Source organism: Salmo salar, chromosome ssa17 (genome assembly GCF_905237065.1).
Source record: "Salmo salar chromosome ssa17, Ssal_v3.1, whole genome shotgun sequence".
In the NCBI taxonomy this organism is placed as follows: domain Eukaryota; kingdom Metazoa; phylum Chordata; class Actinopteri; order Salmoniformes; family Salmonidae; genus Salmo; species Salmo salar.
This window is the reverse complement of record NC_059458.1, coordinates 50,633,400-50,655,740: the sequence shown is the minus strand read 5'-3', so window position 1 is coordinate 50,655,740 and position 22,341 is coordinate 50,633,400. Positions and strand designations below refer to the sequence as shown.

The window sequence follows — 22,341 nt, the reverse complement described above, 5'->3', positions numbered from 1 at the left end:
GGGTGTTGCCTATAAAAAAATAAAACACTGCCAAACCAAATGACGGAAATACTAGAACGTAGCTAGCGGGTGGGTTTTTCTAGCTTAAACATCTCACCGTTGTATGAGGGAGATGGTTTTTCCTTTTCTTTTCGCCTCAATATCCGTAATGATACTAAATCCCGATGGATGTAGCACGGAATAACCAGACTAGGTCTTTGATCGCTGCGTAGGGGAAAAGATGTCCAATATACTTGATGCGGCGTCCAGAGTGAAATGGGACCGGACGACTGCAGCGAAGCGAGCTCTCTTTCTCGCGGCCGCTGCCTACGGGGTGAAAACCCTGTACCCCATCGTCTGCAGACAATTCGGGAAACGGAAAGAATGCAAGAATAGCAGGGGCTCTAAAGGAGAGGAAAATGGCTCGACGGTTGGCGTTCAATCACAAACAGATGCACTGAGTCATAAAAAGTCGCCTGGGGTAAACGCTGAATTTTTTAAGCAGATACTTGAACTCATCAAAATCCTCTTTCCAAAGCTTGTTTCCAAAGAGCTCGGATTGCTGTCTCTGCATTCGGTCGCGTTGATTTCACGGACATTTCTGTCTATCTATGTCGCAGGCTTGGATGGCAAGATTGTGAAAACAATCGTTGAGAAAGAACCACGCAGCTTCATCATCCAACTGATGAAATGGCTCCTTATTGCCATTCCGGCCACATTCGTGAACAGCGTTATCCGCTACCTAGAGTGCAAGCTGGCCCTCGCCTTCCGCACACGGCTAGTGGACCATGCCTACACCACCTATTTCACAGACCAGACCTACTACAAAGTCAGCAACATGGACGGGAGACTGACCAACCCGGACCAGTCTCTTACCGAGGACGTAATGATGTTTTCCCAATCCGTTGCGCATCTCTACTCGAACCTCACCAAGCCCATCTTGGATGTGATACTCACCTCCTACACACTCATCCAGACGGCCCGGTCCAGGGGGGCCAACGCCAGCGGGCCGACCCTGCTGGCCGGGCTGGTGGTGTTTTGCACGGCCAAGGTTCTGAGGGCGTGCTCGCCGAAATTCGGAAAACTAGTAGCTGAGGAGGCCCACAGGAAAGGCCATTTGCGCTATGTGCATTCCAGGATCATTGCCAATGCAGAGGAGATAGCCTTCTACAGGGGCCACAAGGTATACAAGGAAGGATGCATGGTGGATTTTGCATGCAAAGTCACTATGTATTTATTACAATAGAAATAGCAATGGGTTGGATCCAATGCACACCCATGACATCATATCCAATTCCCAAAAGTGAATTTCAATCATTTGATTGACAGCCTCCTTATATGCACTTGTTTTAAATAAGACTGCAAGTGCAAAATAACTAACATACAATGTGAATGTAATGTGAAATCTATTGTAATCCATTTGTTGTGAATGTGCTATGCTGTGTAGGCTAGATACGTTTGTGACTGTAATGTAAACTGCCTGTTTGTGTCTATCTGTCCTGTGTGTGTCAGGTGGAGATGCGTCAGCTGCAGAAGTGCTACCGGGCCCTGGCGGAGCAGATGAACTTGATCCTGTCCAAGCGTCTCTGGTACATCATGATAGAGCAGTTCCTCATGAAGTACGTGTGGAGTAGCTGTGGACTGGTCATGGTGGCTGTGCCCATCATCACAGCTACCGGCTTCGCTGACAGCGGTAATAGTCATCACGACATCATCTTGTTTTCAAGTACAGCATCTCTGTGGAGGAGGGAATGGTTGTCATGGTTTTTCTCTATTTGTGCGTACCAGTAGGTAGCCTATTCCGTCTTTCATTTGAACCGATTGACATTTGATTCTATTCAGGTCATTTTGTGCTGAACTCACAAAGCCCAACAAACAGTCCCTCTTCATTTGCATATTCCACATACAGTAGTAGCTGATCAGCATGTGTTAGCCTCTCTAGGGGAGGTGGGACGAAATCGTCCCACACTATTCAACAGCCAGTGACAAATCAGAGCGCCAAATTTAAAACCACAAAATGTCATAATTCAAAGTTCTCAAACATAGGACTATTTTACACCATTTTATAGATACACTTCTCCTGAATCGAACCACGTTGTCCGATTTCCAAAAGGCTTTACAGCGAAAGCAAAACATTAGATTACGTTAGGAGAGTACATAGACACAAAAAACCACACAGCCATTTCCAAGCAACTAGCATGCATCACAAATACCCAAACCACAGCGAAATGCACTAACCTTTGATGATCTTCATCAGATGACACTCCTAGGACATTATGTTATATAATACATGCATGTTTTGTTCAATCAAGTTCATATTTATATCAAAAAACAGCTTTTTACATTAGCATGTGATGCTCAGAACTAGCATACCCACCGAAAACTTCCGGTGAATTTACTAAATTACTCACGATAAACGTTGACAAAATATATAACAATTATTTTAAGAATTATAGATACAGAACTCCTTTATGCAATTGCTATGTCCGATTTTAAAATAGCTTTTCGGCGAAAGCACATTTTGCAATATTCTGAGTACATAGCTCGGCCATCACGGCTAGCTAATTTGACACCCACCAAGTTTGGGACAACCTAAACTCAGAATTACTATTAGAAAAATTGGATGACCTTTTCTGTTCTTCGTCAGAATGCACTCCCAGGACTTCTACTTCAACAACAAATGTTGTTTTGGTTCCAAATAATCCATAGTTATATTCAAATAGCTCCGTTTTGTTAGTGCGTTCAGGTCACTATCCGAAGGGTGACGCGCGAGCGCATTTTGTGACCAAAAAATTCGAAATATTTCATTACCGTACTTAGAAGCATGTCAAACGCTGTTTAAAATAAATGTTTATGCTATTGTTCTCGTAAAATAGCGATAATATTCCAACCGGGCAACGTTGTATTCATTCAAAGGCTGAAAGAAAAAAATGGACTAGTCTCGTGAACGCGCATCTCAGTCTCACTGTCCCCAGGCTGACCACTAACAAATTCTGCTGCTGTTCTTTGCCCAGAGACAGCAGACACCCCATTCCACTTTCTGGCGGCTTTAGAGAGCCAATGGAAGCCTTAGAAAATGTCACGTTACAGCACAGATGCTGTATTTTCGATAGAGATGCAACAGAAGGACAACAAATTGTCAGACAGGGCACTTCCTGTATGGAATCTTCTCAGGTTTTGGCCTGCCATATGAGTTCTGTTATACTCACAGACACCATTCAAACAGTTTTAGAAACTTTAGAGTGTTTTCTATCCAAATCTACTAATTATATGCATATTCTAGTTTCTGGGCAGGAGTAGTAACCAGATTAAATCAGGTAAGTTTTTTATCCGGCCGTGAAAATACTTCCCCCTATCCCAAAGAAGTTAACCCACAGGAACCAACTATCTCAATGATACCCTGTACGTGTTATTCAACAAGGACTTTGTTGTGTTGATAAGGGTATATTCATCCTATTGTCCCTATTGTCCTGTTAGCTGCTAACCAACGGAATGCTACTGTTGTCTCCACCAGTGGAGGCTGCTGATGGGAGGTCGCTCATAATAATAGCTGGAACAGAGCAAATGGAATGGCATCAAACAGATGGAAACCATGTGTTTGATGTATTTGATACCATTCCGCCTATTCCGCTACAGCTATTTCCACGAGGCCGTCCTCCCCAATTAAGGTGCCGCCAACCTCCTGTGGTCAAATAAGAGCAGTCATTACAGTCTTACTGGTCTAAGCACAGAATGGCTCTGTTCCATTTCGGTCTTTTGCCCCTTTCCCTAGTTCCTAGGCCCTTCCTTAGGCCATACCCCCTAGGTGTTCACAGATCAGAAAGCCAAGGGGCTAGGGGCCCAGTATGTCATCTCATAGTGTCTATCCTTAATTTCCCCTCTCACAGAGACTGCCGACGGTCAGACTCAGGTGCTGGTGAGCGAGAGGACAGAGGCTTTCACCACCGCACGCAATCTCCTGGCCTCTGGAGCTGACGCCATCGAGAGGATCATGTCCTCCTACAAAGAGGTGATGTCTCACGCTTCCCTCTCTTCTCTCTTTCTCTCGTTCTCCCCTCTCTCTCTCTCTCTCTCTCTCTCTCTCTCTCTCTCTCTCTCTCTCTCTCTCTCTCTCTCTCTCTCTCTCTCTCTCTCTCTCTCTCTCTCTCTCTCTCTCTCTCTCTCTCTCTCTCTCATTAGAGTGAATCGACAGTGTTAGAGTAACCCACTCATGACAAGAGGACTCTCAAACGGTCTGACCAACATGAAGCAACATCAAAGAAGGGCCGTGCTCATTCATTGAATCATAGGGACGTAATCCCTTATCGTAATCCCAAAATGATGATGTCCATCCATGCATTCATTTTTTTTGCAGACATGTATTTTTGAGTTACCAGAATTTGGCCCAAAAGGACATTTTATGTCCCCCATCACGGTGCTGATTTGAATGTTGTCTGTGTCGGTGGTCATATGCCCACTACAATATTTGTGAATATGACAGTTATATCTACAGTATTACATGGATGTGAGAAAAGGGCTGATGTACAAGAAAGTGCACTGTTACACTCTGTAGGGGAGGGTAGACCTTTCAATAAGAGGAATTGAGTATTGTTGGTGTCAGACTGTGGTTTTTGTAATCCTTTGCCTTGCAAATCAGTATCACACTTCCTACTGAAGGTAATGTTCACTCACTGTAGCTCGCCCTGTTTGGTGTTTGAACAGTGCCACACAACGAAACAGGTTATGTAACAGTAGGGAATGTTATGCAGCAGGGGCACACACATTCACCCTGTTCACCCACGACTGCGTGGCCAAGTACGACTCCAACACCATCATTAAGTTTTCTGACGACACAACAGTGGTAGGCCTGATCACAGACAATGATGAGACAGCCTATAGGGAGGAGGTCAGAGACCCCCCATTAACATAGATGGGGCTGAATTGGAGCAGGTCGAGATCACCAACAAACTATCATGGTCCAAACACACCAAGACAGTTGTGAAGAGGGCACGACAACAGCTTTTCCCCAGATTTGGCATGGGTCCCCAGATCCTCAAAAGGTTTTACAGCTGTACCATCGAGAGCATCCTGACCAGTTGCTTCTACACCCAAGCCATAAGACTGCTGAACAATTCATCAAATGGCCACCTGGATAATTTACATTGACACACCCCACTTTGTTCTTACACTGCTGCTACTCGCTGTTTATTATCTATGCATAGTCACTTTACAAATTACCTCGACTAACCTGTACCCCCACACATTGACTCGGTGCCGGTACCCCGTGTATATACCCCCGGTACCCCTGCCACTCAAGGCTCCCGAGTGGCGCAGCGGTCTAAGGCACTGCATCTCCTAGCTAGAGGCGTCACTACACACCCTGGTTTGATTTCAGGCTGTATCACAACTGGCCGGGATTGGGAGTCCCATAGGGCGGTGCACAATTGGCCCAGTGTCATCCGGGTTAGGGTTTGGCCGGGGTAGGCTGTCGTTGTAAATAAGAATTTGTTCTTAACTGACTTGCCTAGTTAAATACAAATAAAATATAGCATTGTTATGTCATTTTCTTTTGTTACTTTTTGATTGAATTTTTTTTACTTTAGTTTATTTAGTAAATATTTTCTTAACTCTATTTCTTTAACTGCATTGTTGGTTAAAACCTGTCTGGGCTAGGGGGCAGTATTTTCACGGCCGGATGAAAAATGTACCCAATTTAAACAGGTTACTACTCTGGCCCAGAAACTAGAATATGCATATTATTAATATTTTTGGATAGAAAACACTCTGAAGTTTCTAAAACTGTTTGAATGGTGTCTGTGAGTATAACAGAACTCATATGGCAGGCAAAAACCTGAGAAAAATCCAAGCAGGAAGTGAAAAGTCTGAGAATTGTAGTTCTTCTTTTGATTCTCTATCGAAGCTCCAGTGTCTGTGGGGTGACGTTGCACTTCCTAAGGCTTCCATTGGCTGTCTAAAGCCTTCAGAAAGTGGTTTGAGCATTTTCCTGTCACTGGGTAGATAATAGGAGCTCAGTTACTGAGTGGTCTGCCTGGCAACAAAGGGATTGGATATGCTCGGTCCCGCGAGCGCGCCCCTCCTTCATTTTCTTCTTGAATGAATACAGCATTGTCCGGTTGGAATATTATCGCAATTTTACGTTAAAAATACCATAAAGATTGATTTTAAACAGCGTTTGACATGCTTCTAAGTACGGTTAATGGAACATTTGGACTTTTTGTCTCTCGTTCCGCGCTCGCGCGTTATGCCATTGGATAAGTGATCTGTACGCACGAACAAAACGGAGGTATTTGGACATAAATATGGATTATTTGGAACAAAAACAACATTTCTTGTGGAAGTAGCAGTCCTGGGAGTGCATTCTGACGAAGATCAGCAAAGGTAATACAATATTTCTTATACTAATTCTGAGTTTAGGTTGCCCCTGAATTTGGCGGGTGTCTGAATAGCTCGCCGTGATGGCTGAGCTATGTACTCAGAATATTGAAAAATGTGCTTTCTCCGTAAAGCTATTTTAAAATCTGACACAGCGGTTGCATAAAGGAGTAGTCTATCTATAATTCTTCAAATAATTATTATGTATTTTGTCAACGTTTATGATGAGTATTTTTGTAAATTGATGTGCACATTCACCGGGCGTTTTGGTGGGAATACATTTTCTGAATATCACGCGCCAATGTAAAATGCTGTTTTTGGATATAAATATGAACTTTATCAAACAAAACATACATGTATTGTGTAACATAATGTCCTGGGAGTGTCATCTGATGAAGATCGTCAAAGGCTAGTGCTTCATTTCGCTGTGTTTTGGGTTTTATTGACACATGTCCTTGCTTGTAAAATGGCTGTGATTATTTTTGTCTTTGTACTCTCATAACATAATCTAATGTTTTGCTTTCGCTGTAAAGCCTTTTTGAAATCGGACAATGTGGTTAGATTAACGAGAAGTGTATCTTTAAAATGGTGTAAAATAGTCATATGTTTGAGAAAGTTGAATTATGACATTTTGTTGTTTTTGAATTTTCCGCCCTGATATTTCACTGGCTGTGTCCCGCAGGTGGGACGCTAGCGTCCCACGTAGCCCATAGAAGTTAAGGGCTTGTAAGTAGGCATTTCACAGTACGGTCTACACCAGTTGTATTTGACAAATAACATTTGATTTGATTTGACAGACACAGGCAGTACACATTACACTACTGCTGCTGTCACTGCACACTGTCTGAACACAGCCTGAGACTGTGACACACCTAAGGCTGTGGCGATCATGAAATATTGTCAGCTGGTGATTGTCAAGCAAACAACTGCTGATCTCACGGTAGATGACCGTTAATTAACATAAACACATTTAGAATCTTGTGGCTTCCATGAATAGCCTACAAGCCACTAATGCAGACATTTGGAACATCTACATTTTAAAAGTCTAAGAAATCCATGTAATATAGCCTACACCATCACAATAAATCCATTCTTTATTTTAGACAGGTCAAAAGACAAAGAGAGTTGCACACTCTATGTATAAACGCCCAGTCATTTATTGGGTAAACCACCCGGTGGTTCTATAGGCTATGCAATTGCGTGTGAAAACAGAGTGGTGGCCTCTATTAAAAAGAGGAGGATCCCATCAGCTGTCAGTTCCACTTTAAGGCTTTCCCACTCTGCCACTCATGCTGGCTGGCTTAGTCTAGCTGTGAATAATCCTCCATCTGGTGATCAACCATGTAGCCTGTCTGGCTGGGTTCAGCTCCTCATTATCAATCCTATGGCACCCTAACTAACTTGGAAGAGATCTCCTTGAAATGTGACCCGATTCAGGAAACTAGGTGTATGTCGCAAGTCACGACTTCACAGGAGAGCCGTTTGAACGTAAACATTTAGTTTTTATCTAAATGCGTTTTTTTGGCAGAAATGCCTTCTCGAACATGTGAACTTTCATGTGCCTTAGTAACAAACGTGTATGCCATCTGTAAAATTGTTAAATTATGAGCCTTGTTGGTTAAGCCACAGAAAAAGTCAGTAACCATCCCACTAGCCATGATTGGCTGAGATAATAAGTGGGCTGGACATGCCGAGAGAGGAGTTCGGATTGGTCTGCCATATAGAAGGCTTCTGTCTATTTGAGCTGGTCAGTCTGTGTTTGTAATCCTGTCAAACCTTTCCGCATGTAACCAAAAGGGTTTAACCTGGAACCTAAAAGGGTTCTCTTGTGGGGACAGCCGCAAAACCCTTCTAGAACCCTTTTTTCTAAGAGTGTACAATCGTCCCATTAGACAGGCTCTGTTATCTGCCTCGGCCATCATCAGTACTGTGTGTTCCCTAAACACAGATACAAACAGCTATGAAAAAACAACAATTCCAGCCATTGTTTAGAGTCAGATTAAGCTATGAGTGAAAATTAGTTGCATAAATTATACAGAGGGCTTTTCCATCATTCAATCAAATAATGGCCCTTCATCTTGTACTGTAATCTTGACCAGATTTTCAGTGCACTCTACAATACACTGCTATACACCAGCTCTGCTGCTGGCTGCTCTTGTAGTTCAAGTTCAAGAGTTTTCCCAAAGACACACACACTGCTCTACTTTGCACACACCTACTGTTGGGCAATGGTTTTGAACTCTGTTGGGTAAGACGACCTAACTGACCCCTTTCAGTTCAGTCTGACTCCAGTGTTATTTACCTCAACAAATGACCTCTGACCTTTCTTGTTGTCTGTGATAGGTCACAGAGCTGGCGGGCTACACAACACGCGTCTACAACATGTTCCTGGTGTTTGGCGAGGTGCAGAGAGGCGTCTACAAGCGCTCGTCCACTTCGACCATGGGAACAGGAGAGAAGAAGATCGTGGCCAGGCCAGAGATGCACATCGATGGGCCTTTGGAAATCAAAGGTAGACTATCTGAGATTTAGTACACATTTGTCCAGAGGTACGTAGGATACACTAACACATGTGAGACACTCAAACGTCATCCTATTCCCTATTCAGTACACAACTATACCATAGTATACTACAATACTACATTAGGGGGTTGTGGTAGAATCTGGGTTAGAGAGGCGGGCTGGTAGCCTGGTAACCGAAAGGTTGCTGGTTTGAATCCCCGAGCTGCATGCAGGGAGTGATCCGGCAGCTGGAGGGTTACCAGCTTCAATGATATTTGTGCGTCTGTAACTTTATCGCTCATCATTATTCACGATTCATTCAGGATATTCCGTAATCATGATAGCATCCACATGAATGTAGAAGTGTTCAGAAACAAAATTATCTGAAAACACAACCAAAATAAACAGGAAATGCATCCAACAAGTTTGTAGTCACAAGATTGATGTAATCATTGCGTGCTAGGAATATGGGACTAAATACTTTAATTTGAACATATTTTTTTACAGGCTAGAGAGAGACGCAGGGTCCACCCCAAATGGCACCCTATTCTCTATATAGTGCACTACATTCAGTGTTTCCCCATGTTAAAATACCAGTGGCAGGCCACCACTTCTAAATCATTGCCGCCAATATTTTATATATATACATACATACATACATACATACATACATACATACATACATACATACATATATATATATATACATACATATATATATATATATATATATACACTGCTCAAAAAAATAAAGGGAACACTTAAACAACTCAATGTAACTCCAAGTCGATCACACTTCTGTGAAATCAAACTGTCCATTTAGAAAGCAACACTGATTGACAATAGATTTCACATGCTGTTATGCAAATGGAATAGACAACAGGTGGAAATTATAGCCAATCAGCAAGACACCCCCAATAAAGGAGTGGTTCTGCAGGTGGGGACCACAGACCACTTCTCAGTTCCTATGCTTCCTGGCTGATGTTTTGGTCACTTTTGAATGCTGGCGGTGCTTTCACTCTAGTGGTAGCATGAGACGGAGTCTACAACCCACACAAGTGGCTCAGGTAGTGCAGCTCATCCAGGATGGCACATCAATGCGAGCTGTGGCAAGAAGGTTTGCTGTGTCTGTCAGCGTAGTGTCCAGAGCATGGAGGCGCTACCAGGAGACAGGCCAGTACATCAGGAGATGTGGAGGAGGTCGTAGGAGGGCAACAACCCAGCAGCAGGACCGCTACCTCCGCCTTTGTGCAAGGAGGAGCAGGAGAAGCACTGCCAGAGCCCTGCAAAATGACCTCCAGCAGGCCACAAATGTGCATGTGTCTGCTCAAACGGTCAGAAACAGACTCCATGAGGTTGGTATGAGGGCCCGACGTCCACAGGTGGGGGTTGTGCTTACAGCCCAACACCGTGCAGGACGTTTGGCATTTGCCAGAGAACACCAAGATTGGCAAATTCGCCACTGGCTCCCTGTGCTCTTCACAGATGAAAGCAGGTTCACACTGAGCACGTGACAGACGTGACAGAGTCTGGAGACGCCATGGAGAACGTTCTGCTGTCTGCAACATCCTCCAGCATGACCGGTTTGGCGGTGGGTCAGTCATGGTGTGGGGTGGCATTTCTTTGGGGGGCCGCACAGCCCTCCATGTGCTCGCCAGAGGTAGCCTGACTGCCATTAGGTACCGAGATGAGCTCCTCAGACCCCTTGTGAGACCATATGCTGGTGCGGTTGGCCCTGGGTTCCTCCTAATGCAAGACAATGCTAGACCTCATGTGCCTGGAGTGTGTCAGCAGTTCCTGCAAGAGGAAGCCATTGATGCTATGGACTGGCCCGCCCGTTCCCCAGACCTGAATTCAATTGAGCACATCTGGGACATCATGTCTCGCTCCATCCACCAACGCCACGTTGCACCACAGACTGTCCACCTCCCTCAGGAGACCATCCGCCACCTCATCGGGCGCATGCCCAGGCGTTGTAGGGAGGTCATACAAGCACGTGGAGGCCACAAACACTACTGAGCCTCATTTTGACTTGTTTTAAGGACATTACATCAAAGTTGGATCAGCCTGTAGTGTGGTTTTCCACTTTAATTTTGAGTGTGACTCCAAATCCAGACCTCCATAGGTTGATAAATTGGATTTCCATTGATTATTTTTGTCATTTTGTTGTCAGCACATTCAACTATGTAAAGAAAAAAGTATTTAATAAGATTATTTCTTTCATTCAGATCTAGGATGTGTTGTTTAAGTGTTCCCTTTATTTTTTTGAGCAGTATATATATATATATATACTGTATATACTGTATATATATATTTATATACTGTATATAAAGAAAACATTGGGATGTTAAAATGTTTTCACTGTAAAGTTAAATGACTAAAACAGATCATGTAGAAAAGATAATGGACCTATGTATTAAAAATAAAATATGATAATCTTCGAAAACTAACAATCACCAAAATAAAACTAGACAGTCAGGGAGAATCTAAAATTCCCCAAATTGCATGGCATTATTTTGTGACAATGTTTGAGTCATTCAGACAGCATAAGAACACTGCATAAGTGTGTAGAATTGCAGGAAATTTGCTCTAAACGGCACATTTTCTCTCAGCCTCATGGCGAAATGTATAAAATTGCAGGAGACTTACTTTAAAACTGAAATGTTTTCTCCGCCCCATGACAGAATGTGTAGAATTTGGGGAAATTTGCTTTAAAACATTTTGTCTCTGCGGCCAGGAGGAGGGCCTCTAAAATGTTCAGTTGCCTGGAATGACAAGTTATAACGTATATTTGTGGCATTTGATGCATTCATAGTCTGTTGGGGTTTTTCAATTAGGTACAGTACATTCTGGAAGTATTCAGACCCATTTACTCGTTCCACATTTTGTTACGTTACAGCCTTATTCTAAAATACGTTAAATAAATGTTTTTCCTCATCAATCTACACACAATACCCCATAATGACAAAGCGAAAACAAGTTTTAGAAATGTTTGCAAATGTATTAAAAATAAAAAAACAATACCTTGTTTACATAAGTATTCAGACCCTTTGCTACGAGACTCGAAATTGAGCTCAGGTGCCTCCTGTTTCCATTGATCATCCTTGTTTCAACAACTTGATTGGAGTCCACCTGTGGTAAATGCAATTGATTGGATATGATTTGGAAAGGCACACACCTGTCTATATAAGGTTCCACAGTTGACAGTGCATGTCAGAGCAAAAACCAAGCCATGAGGTCGAAGGAATTGTCCGTAGAGCTCCAAGACAGGATTGTGTCGAGGCACAGCTCTGGGGAAGGGTACCAAGACATTAATGAAGGTCCCCAAGAACACAGTGGCCTCCATCATTCTTAAATGGAAGAAGTTTAGAACCACCAAGACTCTTCCTAGAGCTGTAGCCCGTCCAAACTGAGCAATCGGGGGAGAAGGGCCTTGGTCAGTGAGGTGACTAAGAACCCAATGGTCACTCTGACAGAGCTCCAGAGTTCCTCTGTGGAGATGGGAGAACTTTCCAGAAGGACAACCATCTCTGCAGCGCTCCACCAATCAGGCCTTTATGTTAGAGTGGCCAGACGGAAGCCACTCCTCAGTAAAAGGCACATGACAACCCACTGGGAATTTTCCAAAAGGCACGTAAAGGACTCTCAGACCATGAGAAAGAAGATTCTCAAACCAAGATTGAACTCTTTGACCTGAATGCCAAGTGTCACGTCTGGAGGAAACCTGGCAACTTCCCTACGGTGAAGCATGGTGGTGGCAGCATCATGTGATGGGGATGTTTTTCAGCAGCAGGGACTAGGAGACTTGTCAGGATCAAGGGAAAGATGAATGGAGCAAAGTACAGAGAGATCCTTGTTGAAAACCTGCTTCAGATGGCTCAGGACCTCAGACTGGGGTGAAGGTTCACCTTCCAACAGGACAACAACCTAAGCACACAGCCAAGACAACGCAGGTGTGGCTTCGGGACAAGTCTCTGAATGTCCTTGAGTGGCCCAGCCAGAGCCTGGACTTGAACCCGATTAAACATCTCTGGAGAGACCTGAAAATAGCTGTGCAGCGATGCTCCCCATCCAACCTGACAGAGCTTGAGAGGATCTGGAAAGAAGAATGGGAGAAACTCCCCAAATACAGGTGTGCCAAGCTTGTAGCGTCATACCCAAGAAAACTTGAGGCTGTAATCACTGCCAAAGGTGCTTAAACAAAGTACTGAGTAAAGGGTCTGAATACTTATGTAAATGCAATATTTACATTTCGAAAAAACTGTTTTTGCTTTGTCATTATGTGGTATTGTGTGTAGATTGATGAGGGGGGGGGAAATGATTTAATCCATTTTAGAATAAGCCTGTAACGTAACATAATGTGGAAAGGTCAAGGGGTCTGAATACTTTCTGAATGCACTGTAAAGGCAGATGGGCCAACCCAAGCTTCAGGCTATTTATTTCTGGCTACAGGTTCTAATGCTTTTAAAGAGAAAATTACATTTCAGATTGTGTCAACATAATCATATATTCTTTCATTTTGCAGTAGAATGTCCTTTTCAAAAGAATGACGTTCCCCCCCACGCTAACTTTGCCATCGCTGCTGAAAAAAATCCTAGGGAAAACACTGACTTTTGACCAGAGACCTATGGGCCTTTGTCAAAGGTAGTGCACTATAAAAGGGAATAGGGTGCCGTTTGGGAAACAGCCTAGGCTAATCCTGTGTATCTTTCTTGCTGTTCTTTCTCACCATCTTGGTCTAAAGCCAGATATCCATCCTCAGCATCAAACGACTCAGCTGTAATCATGATATAAGATGTTTTATTGTTTCATACACCGGATAGGTACAGTGAAATGTGTTGTTTTACAGGGTCAGCCATAGTAGTACAGCACCCCTGGAGCAAATTAGGGTTAATTGCTCAAGGGCACATCGACAGATTTTTCACCATGTCAGCCCGGTATTCGAACCAACCACCTTTCTGCCACCTTTCTGTTATTGGCCCAATGCTCTAACTGCTCGGCTAATACCAACGGTGAACGTGTGCATCTGGACATACTCTTCGCTAACACAGCTAGTTAGTCAGTTGGCCACGTCCTCGGTATCTACAGCTGCCCTTTTTTACACTTTCTCACACTTTTTAAATGCTGCCACACAGTTTTCTGGCAGCCACATACACTCTGGTTGACTGAACTGATCATATTAATTATTGACCGACACACAATGACCAGTTTTCTTTTGTTTTTTGTCTTTGTCTTCTGCAGGAAGAGTCATCGATGTGGACAATGGCATCGTGTGTGAGAGTGTCCCTATCATCACTCCCAATGGAGACATAGTGGTTTCCAGCCTCAACTTCAAGGTGAGGAATAACACAGCAAAATCCTGGGTGATGTTCAGTACTGATAAAATGTTTTCAAATGAAGTTAATTACCTCAAATGATGTACTACCTGAACTTATCCAATAAGAAAACAGATTTTTGTTTCCATTTCCAAAGTGTTATGAAAGTGCGTCCTACTAAATCATTCTAAATGTTACAGTACCTGTGATGTGTTTGCTGTTACTATTTTCCTAATCCTCCAGCCATCTTCCCCCAGGGTCCTTTGTTGTGTTACCGGGAAGTTAGCTTACTTTGAGATTTGAATTTATTTTGAAGTGAACCCTGGCTAAGAGAAGGAAGCACACATGTAATTATCACACACACACACCACATTGCATTGCATTGCAGGACAGTATTGCTTCCTAATACTCAACATAAACCATGACAAAAAAATATGTAGGGACTACATACAATCAAGTGATTGCTTTGCCAAACTCATGTCATGAGTTGTTAGACACATCAGCTGTGAGGAAACTATTCAGTACTCCAAGGCTATAACGTGTGTGTGAATGATGTTTCTTGCAGGTGGAGGAAGGTATGCACCTGTTGATCACAGGTCCTAATGGCTGTGGGAAGAGTTCTCTGTTCAGGATCCTCAGTGGGCTGTGGCCTGTCTATGGGGGGCTGCTGCACAAACCCTCCCCACAACACATGTTCTACATACCACAAAGGTTAGTGGTTGTCACTGTCACACACATCCTTATGCCCACACATGTACTGACTCTGACAGACATGTACCCATGTATAGGTATTGGATCTTCATTTGACCACTCTTTTGTTGCTGCAAATGTCACTGCACAACAGGAAATGCAAATGGGTTTAAAAAGGCTTCTAAAGTTTGTAATTTCCACTTTAAAATGTCAGACTTGATTTGCCCTAACAGAAAATGGATCAACCCCTACAAAAAATGTCCATTAATTAAAATCCACATAATACTTCACATTTCCTGTTGCTGCAGGATTATTTTCTTACTGTGGCAAACTGGCTCAAATGAAGATCCTACGTCTGTACATGTACCATGCAGACTTGCATAGAGGCACACACACAAGCATGCACGGATTCATATTCTGTATGCACGCACACACACACACACACACACACACACACACACACACACACACACAGTTAAATGTATTGAAAATCAGCAGTAGGTAACCTTACCCTCTAGACCCAGTAACTGGATCTCCATGGAGAGTGAGAGAGAGTAACCAGACCTTAGAGTAGTGAAATATTTACCAGATCTTCCAGGTGTTTTGACGGCTTTACTGGAATGGTGAAACGTGACACACACACACACAGACCTCTTTACCCAAATGTTGTGTCTGACTATCTCCCCCCCCCCTCTCTCTCTCTCTCTCGCTCTCTCCCTCTCCTCAGGCCGTACATGTCCATTGGGACCCTGAGAGACCAGGTGATCTACCCAGACTCTCTAAAGGACATGCATGACAGAGGCTACAGAGACAAGGACCTGGAGGTCATACTGGACATCGTTAACCTCAACCAGATAGTGACCCGCGAGGGCGGTAAGAACCCGGGGAGGGATCTGAACAGAAGGGCTGTGTGGGTCTGAAGGCGTAGTAACAGGTGCTCTTTGAAAAGAGCTGGCTGTAGCCTGACAAAACTCCCAGTAACCTATTTTTAAGCCATTTACCCTTGAGATGAATGATATGGTTTCCAAGGGGATTCCCAAACAACAACTCACATATACTGAACGGGGCCCTCTTAGTTCAGCTGACACACCCTTCCTAAAAAAAAGTTTCTGTATCTCTTATCACACTATGCGCTGCCTGTTGTGCATTTAACCACTCAAGAAGTTATTTCCGTATTTTCTAGTGGCAACAGTCTGTCCCTCTCCATATCTTTGGTCTTATTAAGGACAGGTAGAGTGTAGTTAACTGGAGACCAGTGGTCCTGTTATTCTCCAACAATCAGCTCTATTAATGTGGCCTCACCACTAAGCTTGGTCACTCTCGATTCGAGCCATGAATGGCTGCTTTGTAACCACTGTGTGAATGGTTCCAAGCCAGAGGAGAGGGTCATTCAACTAAAATAATCTTGAGATCCCTCTAGAAGGGATTATTGTTTTCCCTGTTTGTTCACAAACGCAGGCTGTAGAGACATTGAAGTCCTGCGTTTTCTTCCTGCATCGTGGTTCTATATCAGGATTAGAAAGTATTAGGTTTTTGGTCTTTTGAGATACACATGAAGCCTAGTAATTTAAACGTAAAGACACAGGACGCTTTGGCAGCGGGACAAAGAAAATGCTTGTTTGTAAGCCTTAGAGAGAGACAACTTTTGTAAGTCAGTCAGTCTCCTATTGAATATTCTTGAACTTTGGTCTCTCACCACAGTTGTTACCATGGTTACACTAAATGTAAACCCTTTGCGTTGGTCTTTGTGTAGCGTTTAACCTACTTATTCCAATGGAGAATAAAACTGTAGTCAATGACAGTACTTCCAATATTAACTGACTGTGATGTGTGTCTGTTTGTCTGTGTGTAGGTTGGGATGTAGAGATGGACTGGAAGGACGTGTTGTCTGGGGGAGAGAAACAGAGGATGGGCATGGCTCGCATGTTCTACAACAGGTACGACTTGGCCTGCCATCTTAGGCCTTCTTAAACCCCGTATGTGTGGGTTGGAAAAACGTAATAGTAGATAGTGCTGTTTATTGAATAGCCCATATTCCTCTCTTGTTCGATAGTTGATTGATTGCTGGCTAGTTGATTTCATTAATCGTTAATTCGAAAGTTATACATTTCTAAATTCCTTTTTCTTGTGTGTCAGGCCAAAATACGCCCTGTTGGATGAGTGCACCAGTGCTGTCAGCATTGACGTGGAGGGAAAAATATTCCAGGCTGCAAAGGATGCTGGGATATCCTTACTGTCAATCACCCATAGGCCCTCCCTCTGGTAAGAGATAGATATCATATCTGGACCAGTCTGTCCAGCCCAATTCTGATCTTTTTTCCACTAATTGGTATTTTGACCAATCACATCAGATCTTTTCATGTCAGATATTTTTCAGAGCTGATCTCATTGGTCAAATGACCAATTCATTAAAAAATAACAGAATTGGGCTGCCTGTTTAAATGCAGCCATAGTGTCTCTTCCGACAGCCGCTGTGTCTCCAATACTTAGGCGGAGCACCAAGAGTTTTGCAAGCAAGACTAGTCAGATAGTTTCTTCAACGTCCAATGTGTAATATTGTATGCCGCTTTTTGTCTTGAAGCACACAGATTCTGTACCTAACACTGTAGAATAGTTTTAAAGGAAAACTGTATAGAAACCTGTAGAAAAACGGAAATGCAAAAAAACTAACGCAAAACAAGTAGTAGCCTATAAGCAAATGCACTACTAGTTGTCACGACAGCAGTGCATTGTTCTGTATTTTCTCTGAGTTAGCCTCAGGCGTTAAACCGATTGCACTGTAAGGATCCATGTGTAGGTGGTGCAGAGGAGTCAGGCGCAGGACAGCAGAGATGAGGAAATAAAAGTAACTTTACTCAAATTCATCAAAATACAAGAGAATTACCAAGCCCACAATACGGACCACAATACAACAAACAATCACTCACAAACAAACATGGGGAACAGAGGGTTACATAATAAACAGGTTATTGGGTGAGTGAAACCAGGTGTGTAAGACTAAGACAAAACAAATGGAAAATGAAAAGTGGATCGGCGGTGGCTAGAAGGCCGGCGACGTCGACCGCCGAACGTCGCCCGAACAAGGAGAGGGACCGACTTCGGCGGAAGTCGTGACATGCAGTGAAAACAAAAACAGGACTACCACAATATTGTGCAACTCTGTTCCTCTCAGGAGATTGCTGCTGCTATTTAGTTGCTTGTTTAACCTTAGCAGTCACGTAATAACCCTATGACATTTTACACAACATGACATGACATGACACTACACCACGCAACAAGGTTGAGCACAGCACAAAATAATCACAACATGACTGCAACCACAATAGAACAGGACACATGCACCATCACTAACACTGCAATAATGTTTCAGAACATACCACAAGCATAAATAAGGTCAAAGACAATTGTATACTATTTGGAAATAATGTTGTGCTTGGACTGGATAGTGAACGAATTAAAAAGAGAATCATAATGCAACCATGAAATAATCCCATCCTTAACCCATATTCTTGCTCCACTTTTCATACCGACAGGAAGTACCACACCCACCTGTTACAGTTTGATGGTGAGGGAGGATGGAGGTTCGAGCAGCTGGACACAGCTACGCGTCTCTCCCTGACCGAGGAGAAACAGCGCCTCGAGTCTTCACTTGCAGGAATACCCAAGATGCAACACAGACTCAACGAACTCTGCAAGATCTTGGGAGAGGACTCAGTCCTCAAAACAGCCGACGCAGCAGAGGAATGAAAGAAAGAGGGAGATGTTCAGAAAAATCTAAGTATTATTTTTTTGTTTCAACGCACACTAAACGCATATTCCCAATGTTGGGGTTGAGTTTTAAGAATTCAGCAACAATGTTGTTTTCTAGATGTTTTTATCGCTGGAATGGTTGAGAGACTTAAAATCTCTGACAAGCTGAGACTAACATTTTATTTGGTTGAACAATGAAGTAAAATTATTTTTAATTTCTCACACTACTCAATTTGAGGAAATGTTAATTGTTATTGCTGTAGTTATCAAGTGCTGAAGTAGTAGGCTTATGCTTTTTTTTTCTCCTCCTTTTATTGTATAGAATCGTTCGTATTAATAAAACACTACTATGGACAGGCAAATACACAACGCTCTCCATTAAAAATGTGTCGTTTTATTGGAAGAGTTTAAAAGGTTGACGTTTCGGCCTTTAATAGCCTTCTATGTCAATCTTTTAAACTTGTCTAATAAAACTTTGAAAAAATAATGGTGAGCTAGCATTGCACCTTTTCCTGTCCAATGATGTCTACACATTTTTTTGATTTCAAGACTCACTTTGGTTGAGCACCCTCTACTTCTTTCTGTAAAAAAACGACTAGAAAGGTCCTTAGATGATATCAAACAATGAACATACACATTTTTACAATCATATCAAGTTATTCATTAAGGTTAGGCTAATAAGCATACCGTTTTAAAGGTAACCCAACTGCTCAAATGTAAAGTACCACAGCTGCAATAAATGAGTGTCTCTTTCTGTTATCCCAGCCACTGGCACTGGGTTATGTCATAAGGACATCTTTCTTATAACATTACTGAATGTGTTTTTCACAGGTTATTTCCTCAGAACTGCAGTATAGTAATATATTCAAAATACCTCAGTAGCTTTCAAAATATCTGGCTCTGCATTCTAAACAACACCCTTCCTTAGACCTATATAGTGCACTACTTTCACCTTTGTTAGTGGCTAAGAGATGGTTGTCTTAGGAGCTATTATTGGACATTAGTGCATTAGTGACAGAGGTGTGGGTCTGTTGCTATAGGCTTCTGGTTTACTGAAGAAATACAATGGGTTTCAAGGCATTCTGTCTTGTCTCCAGCAGAGCACAGCAGGAATCGGACTGGGCTCGCTCACACAAACGCACGCTGACGCACACACACACACACACACACATCGCCTGGCAAAGCCCTACTCACTGTCACTAGGGTAATATCTGTGGAACAGGGTGTTTTGTGTTGTCTCAGTCTGCAATCTTCACCCCTATAAAAATAAGTCTCATTTTCAGCAAGAGGTTTACATTGTGTTTTACAATAAACACTGTTGTTTTCCGTTGTGGTTCAGTACAGTTTACTTGGTTGCTGAGTTTAATTAACTGTTACCTTGTTAAATCCACCCACAGTAAAATCAATCAAGTTCAGCAATTCATATTTGTGACCAGCGACCTATCTCAGACTTTATACTGTGAACTTTGATTGTTTCTTTTTTTGATAATGTCATAAAATGTATTTTTAATGTAGGGATTTTAGAGTTTGATAATGCCTCTTCAAACTTCAAACCTGTGTATGTACTGTAAATCTTCTGCTGAAAAAAGCTGTCATTTCAGCGCTGCTGAGGTTAATATAGGTAAAATCCAAGACCAGTCCTTCTAGTACTGTAGCCTTATAGCCTGGCTGTGTTAGTGTATCCCCTATACCAGGGTTCTCCAACTGGCGGTCCGCGGCCCGAATTTGGCCCCCCCAAGAGCAAAAAAAAAGTGTATTTTTATTGTTCTACATAAAAGACTGTAAAAACACCAGCAAATCAGCTCCAAGTGATTAACATTTTGAAAATGTCAAATTATTTCCACGCATAATAGAGAGATATATGTAATCATATACAGATGTAAACAAGGTTTGAAATGATTATGTTAAAGTCAAATATTATATCTGTTTGGGCTTCTTGCAGTCAATTTGCAGTCTACAAATTATTTGTAATTATGTTCCGGCTCCCTGACCATCCGCTCAAGAAAAAAATCAGCCCGTGGCTGAATCTAGTTGATCCCTGCCCTATACAGTATTTTCAATCAGTGACACATACTAATGCTGGGTTATTTGATTGGCTTGGTAATGACTGTGACATATCAGAATGAAATCAGTAACCGCAATGGCAGAATATTTACAAGTGTACAACAAGTGCAACTGCAATATTTGTACCACTATATCTCAGACTAAACTGTCTTAAAGAGAAGTGACATGGAAAAGAATGTATGTGAGTTATAAATATGTAAACTATATATTGTAATGTATACTTTGTTAATAATATGGTACTTATATTTGCCTTTGCATGGAATGGGTGAGTGTGAGTGATGCCTCAATCACATGTTATATTTGAACTGTCTCTTTCAATCAATGCTAAACAGAGAGCATTGTGGGAGGATAAATGCAATAATTTGCACCGTGAAGAGTTAGTTGTTCATGGAAATAAAGTATTGAACTTTTGTAATATACTTGGTTATAACTACTGTTATAGATAGGTTATAAGCCTGAAAAGAACCTACATATTCAGGCTTCTTCTCATTCCTTGGGATTCTAACTAATACTTTATGTCTTGAAAAGGACACCTGACATAGTTTGAATCCGGATTTCCTGTACTGTAAAAAAGAAACATCCTGTGTTGCTCAGCCCTGTTGATAGGAAGTATCTACAGTATACTACTGGATGAAACCGCGTCTTAAAGTGACTGAGAATGGTATGGAATGAGTAGAATCAAGAGGTGATGCTTGAAACTGTATACATGAAAGCATGTATACATGACCATGAGTTTAGCTATCTAACCAAGACTATGGATCAAAGTCAAACTAAATCAAATATACTTTGGTATTCTATAAAATTGTAACTGTTAAGTTAGGCCTACTCTAGTATGTTCTCACAACACTGACTTACTAACAATTCTTGATACAATTCTTTTGTCATTTTTCTAATAAGTGGAACATCCAAATGTACTGTATTTGACATGTTTCATAGCGTTTTACTTTGTCATAGGCAATTCATTCAATTTTGACAACTGTAACGATTTAAGTTTGATTTGCAAAACGGTTGTTAATTTCATGGTACCTCTTGTAACTAATGCATGTGTTGAATCATGATTTTATTAAAGAGAGTAACAAACAAATTTATGCTATGTGAATGGGGTCTGTGTTGTGCTGTAGGCCTCTTGATGCTGTTTCAGTCAAGGGAGACATGGGACTGAGGGACAAGAACACGCATTGTCTCCCCCTCTCTTCTAGTCTCCTGAATTTTTGATGGTGAGAAAACAAACAGAACGTTTTAAGCCCACCTGTTCTGGTACTGTTGTTCATTCCGCATGCGAGGTTGTGCACTGAGTGTTCATTTACATCCATGTGAATCCAACATGTACTCTCAAATATGCTTAAAATCATATGCTTGGCTCATGACACTTTTGCTTTTGAAAATGTATTTTCCTGTAAATAAAATAAGACAACCACTAAGACTGTAAAACTCAAATAATTGATTCGTTGTTGTGTTGTGCTGTCATTCGTTATTTTGTAGTTGGTCGCTTATTCCAGCCTCAGAGTACAGGGGTATTCAATGTAACGTGTATCTGATGCCATCTGCTGTATAAAGACGGAAATTATTTGGATCACACCGCACTTTTGTAATATTAACCAATGACCACACGATGGTGCCATGCTCCATCCATGCACCCGTACATCAGTAATGTCTGCAACACTATTAG

At 42.2% G+C, this 22,341-nt stretch overlaps 1 protein-coding gene across 1 annotated transcript; it reads left to right on the top strand.

Annotated features, from left to right (window-relative positions):
- Positions 1 to 220: 220 nt before the first annotated feature.
- Positions 221 to 22,109, top strand: LOC106575983 (ATP-binding cassette sub-family D member 2). Its single transcript, XM_014152760.2, has 10 exons — positions 221 to 1,162; positions 1,492 to 1,672; positions 3,867 to 3,988; positions 8,695 to 8,863; positions 14,095 to 14,189; positions 14,734 to 14,879; positions 15,586 to 15,731; positions 16,711 to 16,795; positions 16,995 to 17,120; positions 18,392 to 22,109. The coding sequence occupies exons 1-10, from the start codon at positions 221 to 223 to the stop codon at positions 18,603 to 18,605; spliced, it is 2,226 nt and encodes a 741-aa protein (XP_014008235.1). The 3' UTR covers positions 18,606 to 22,109.
- The last annotated feature ends 232 nt before the right edge of the window (positions 22,110 to 22,341 follow it).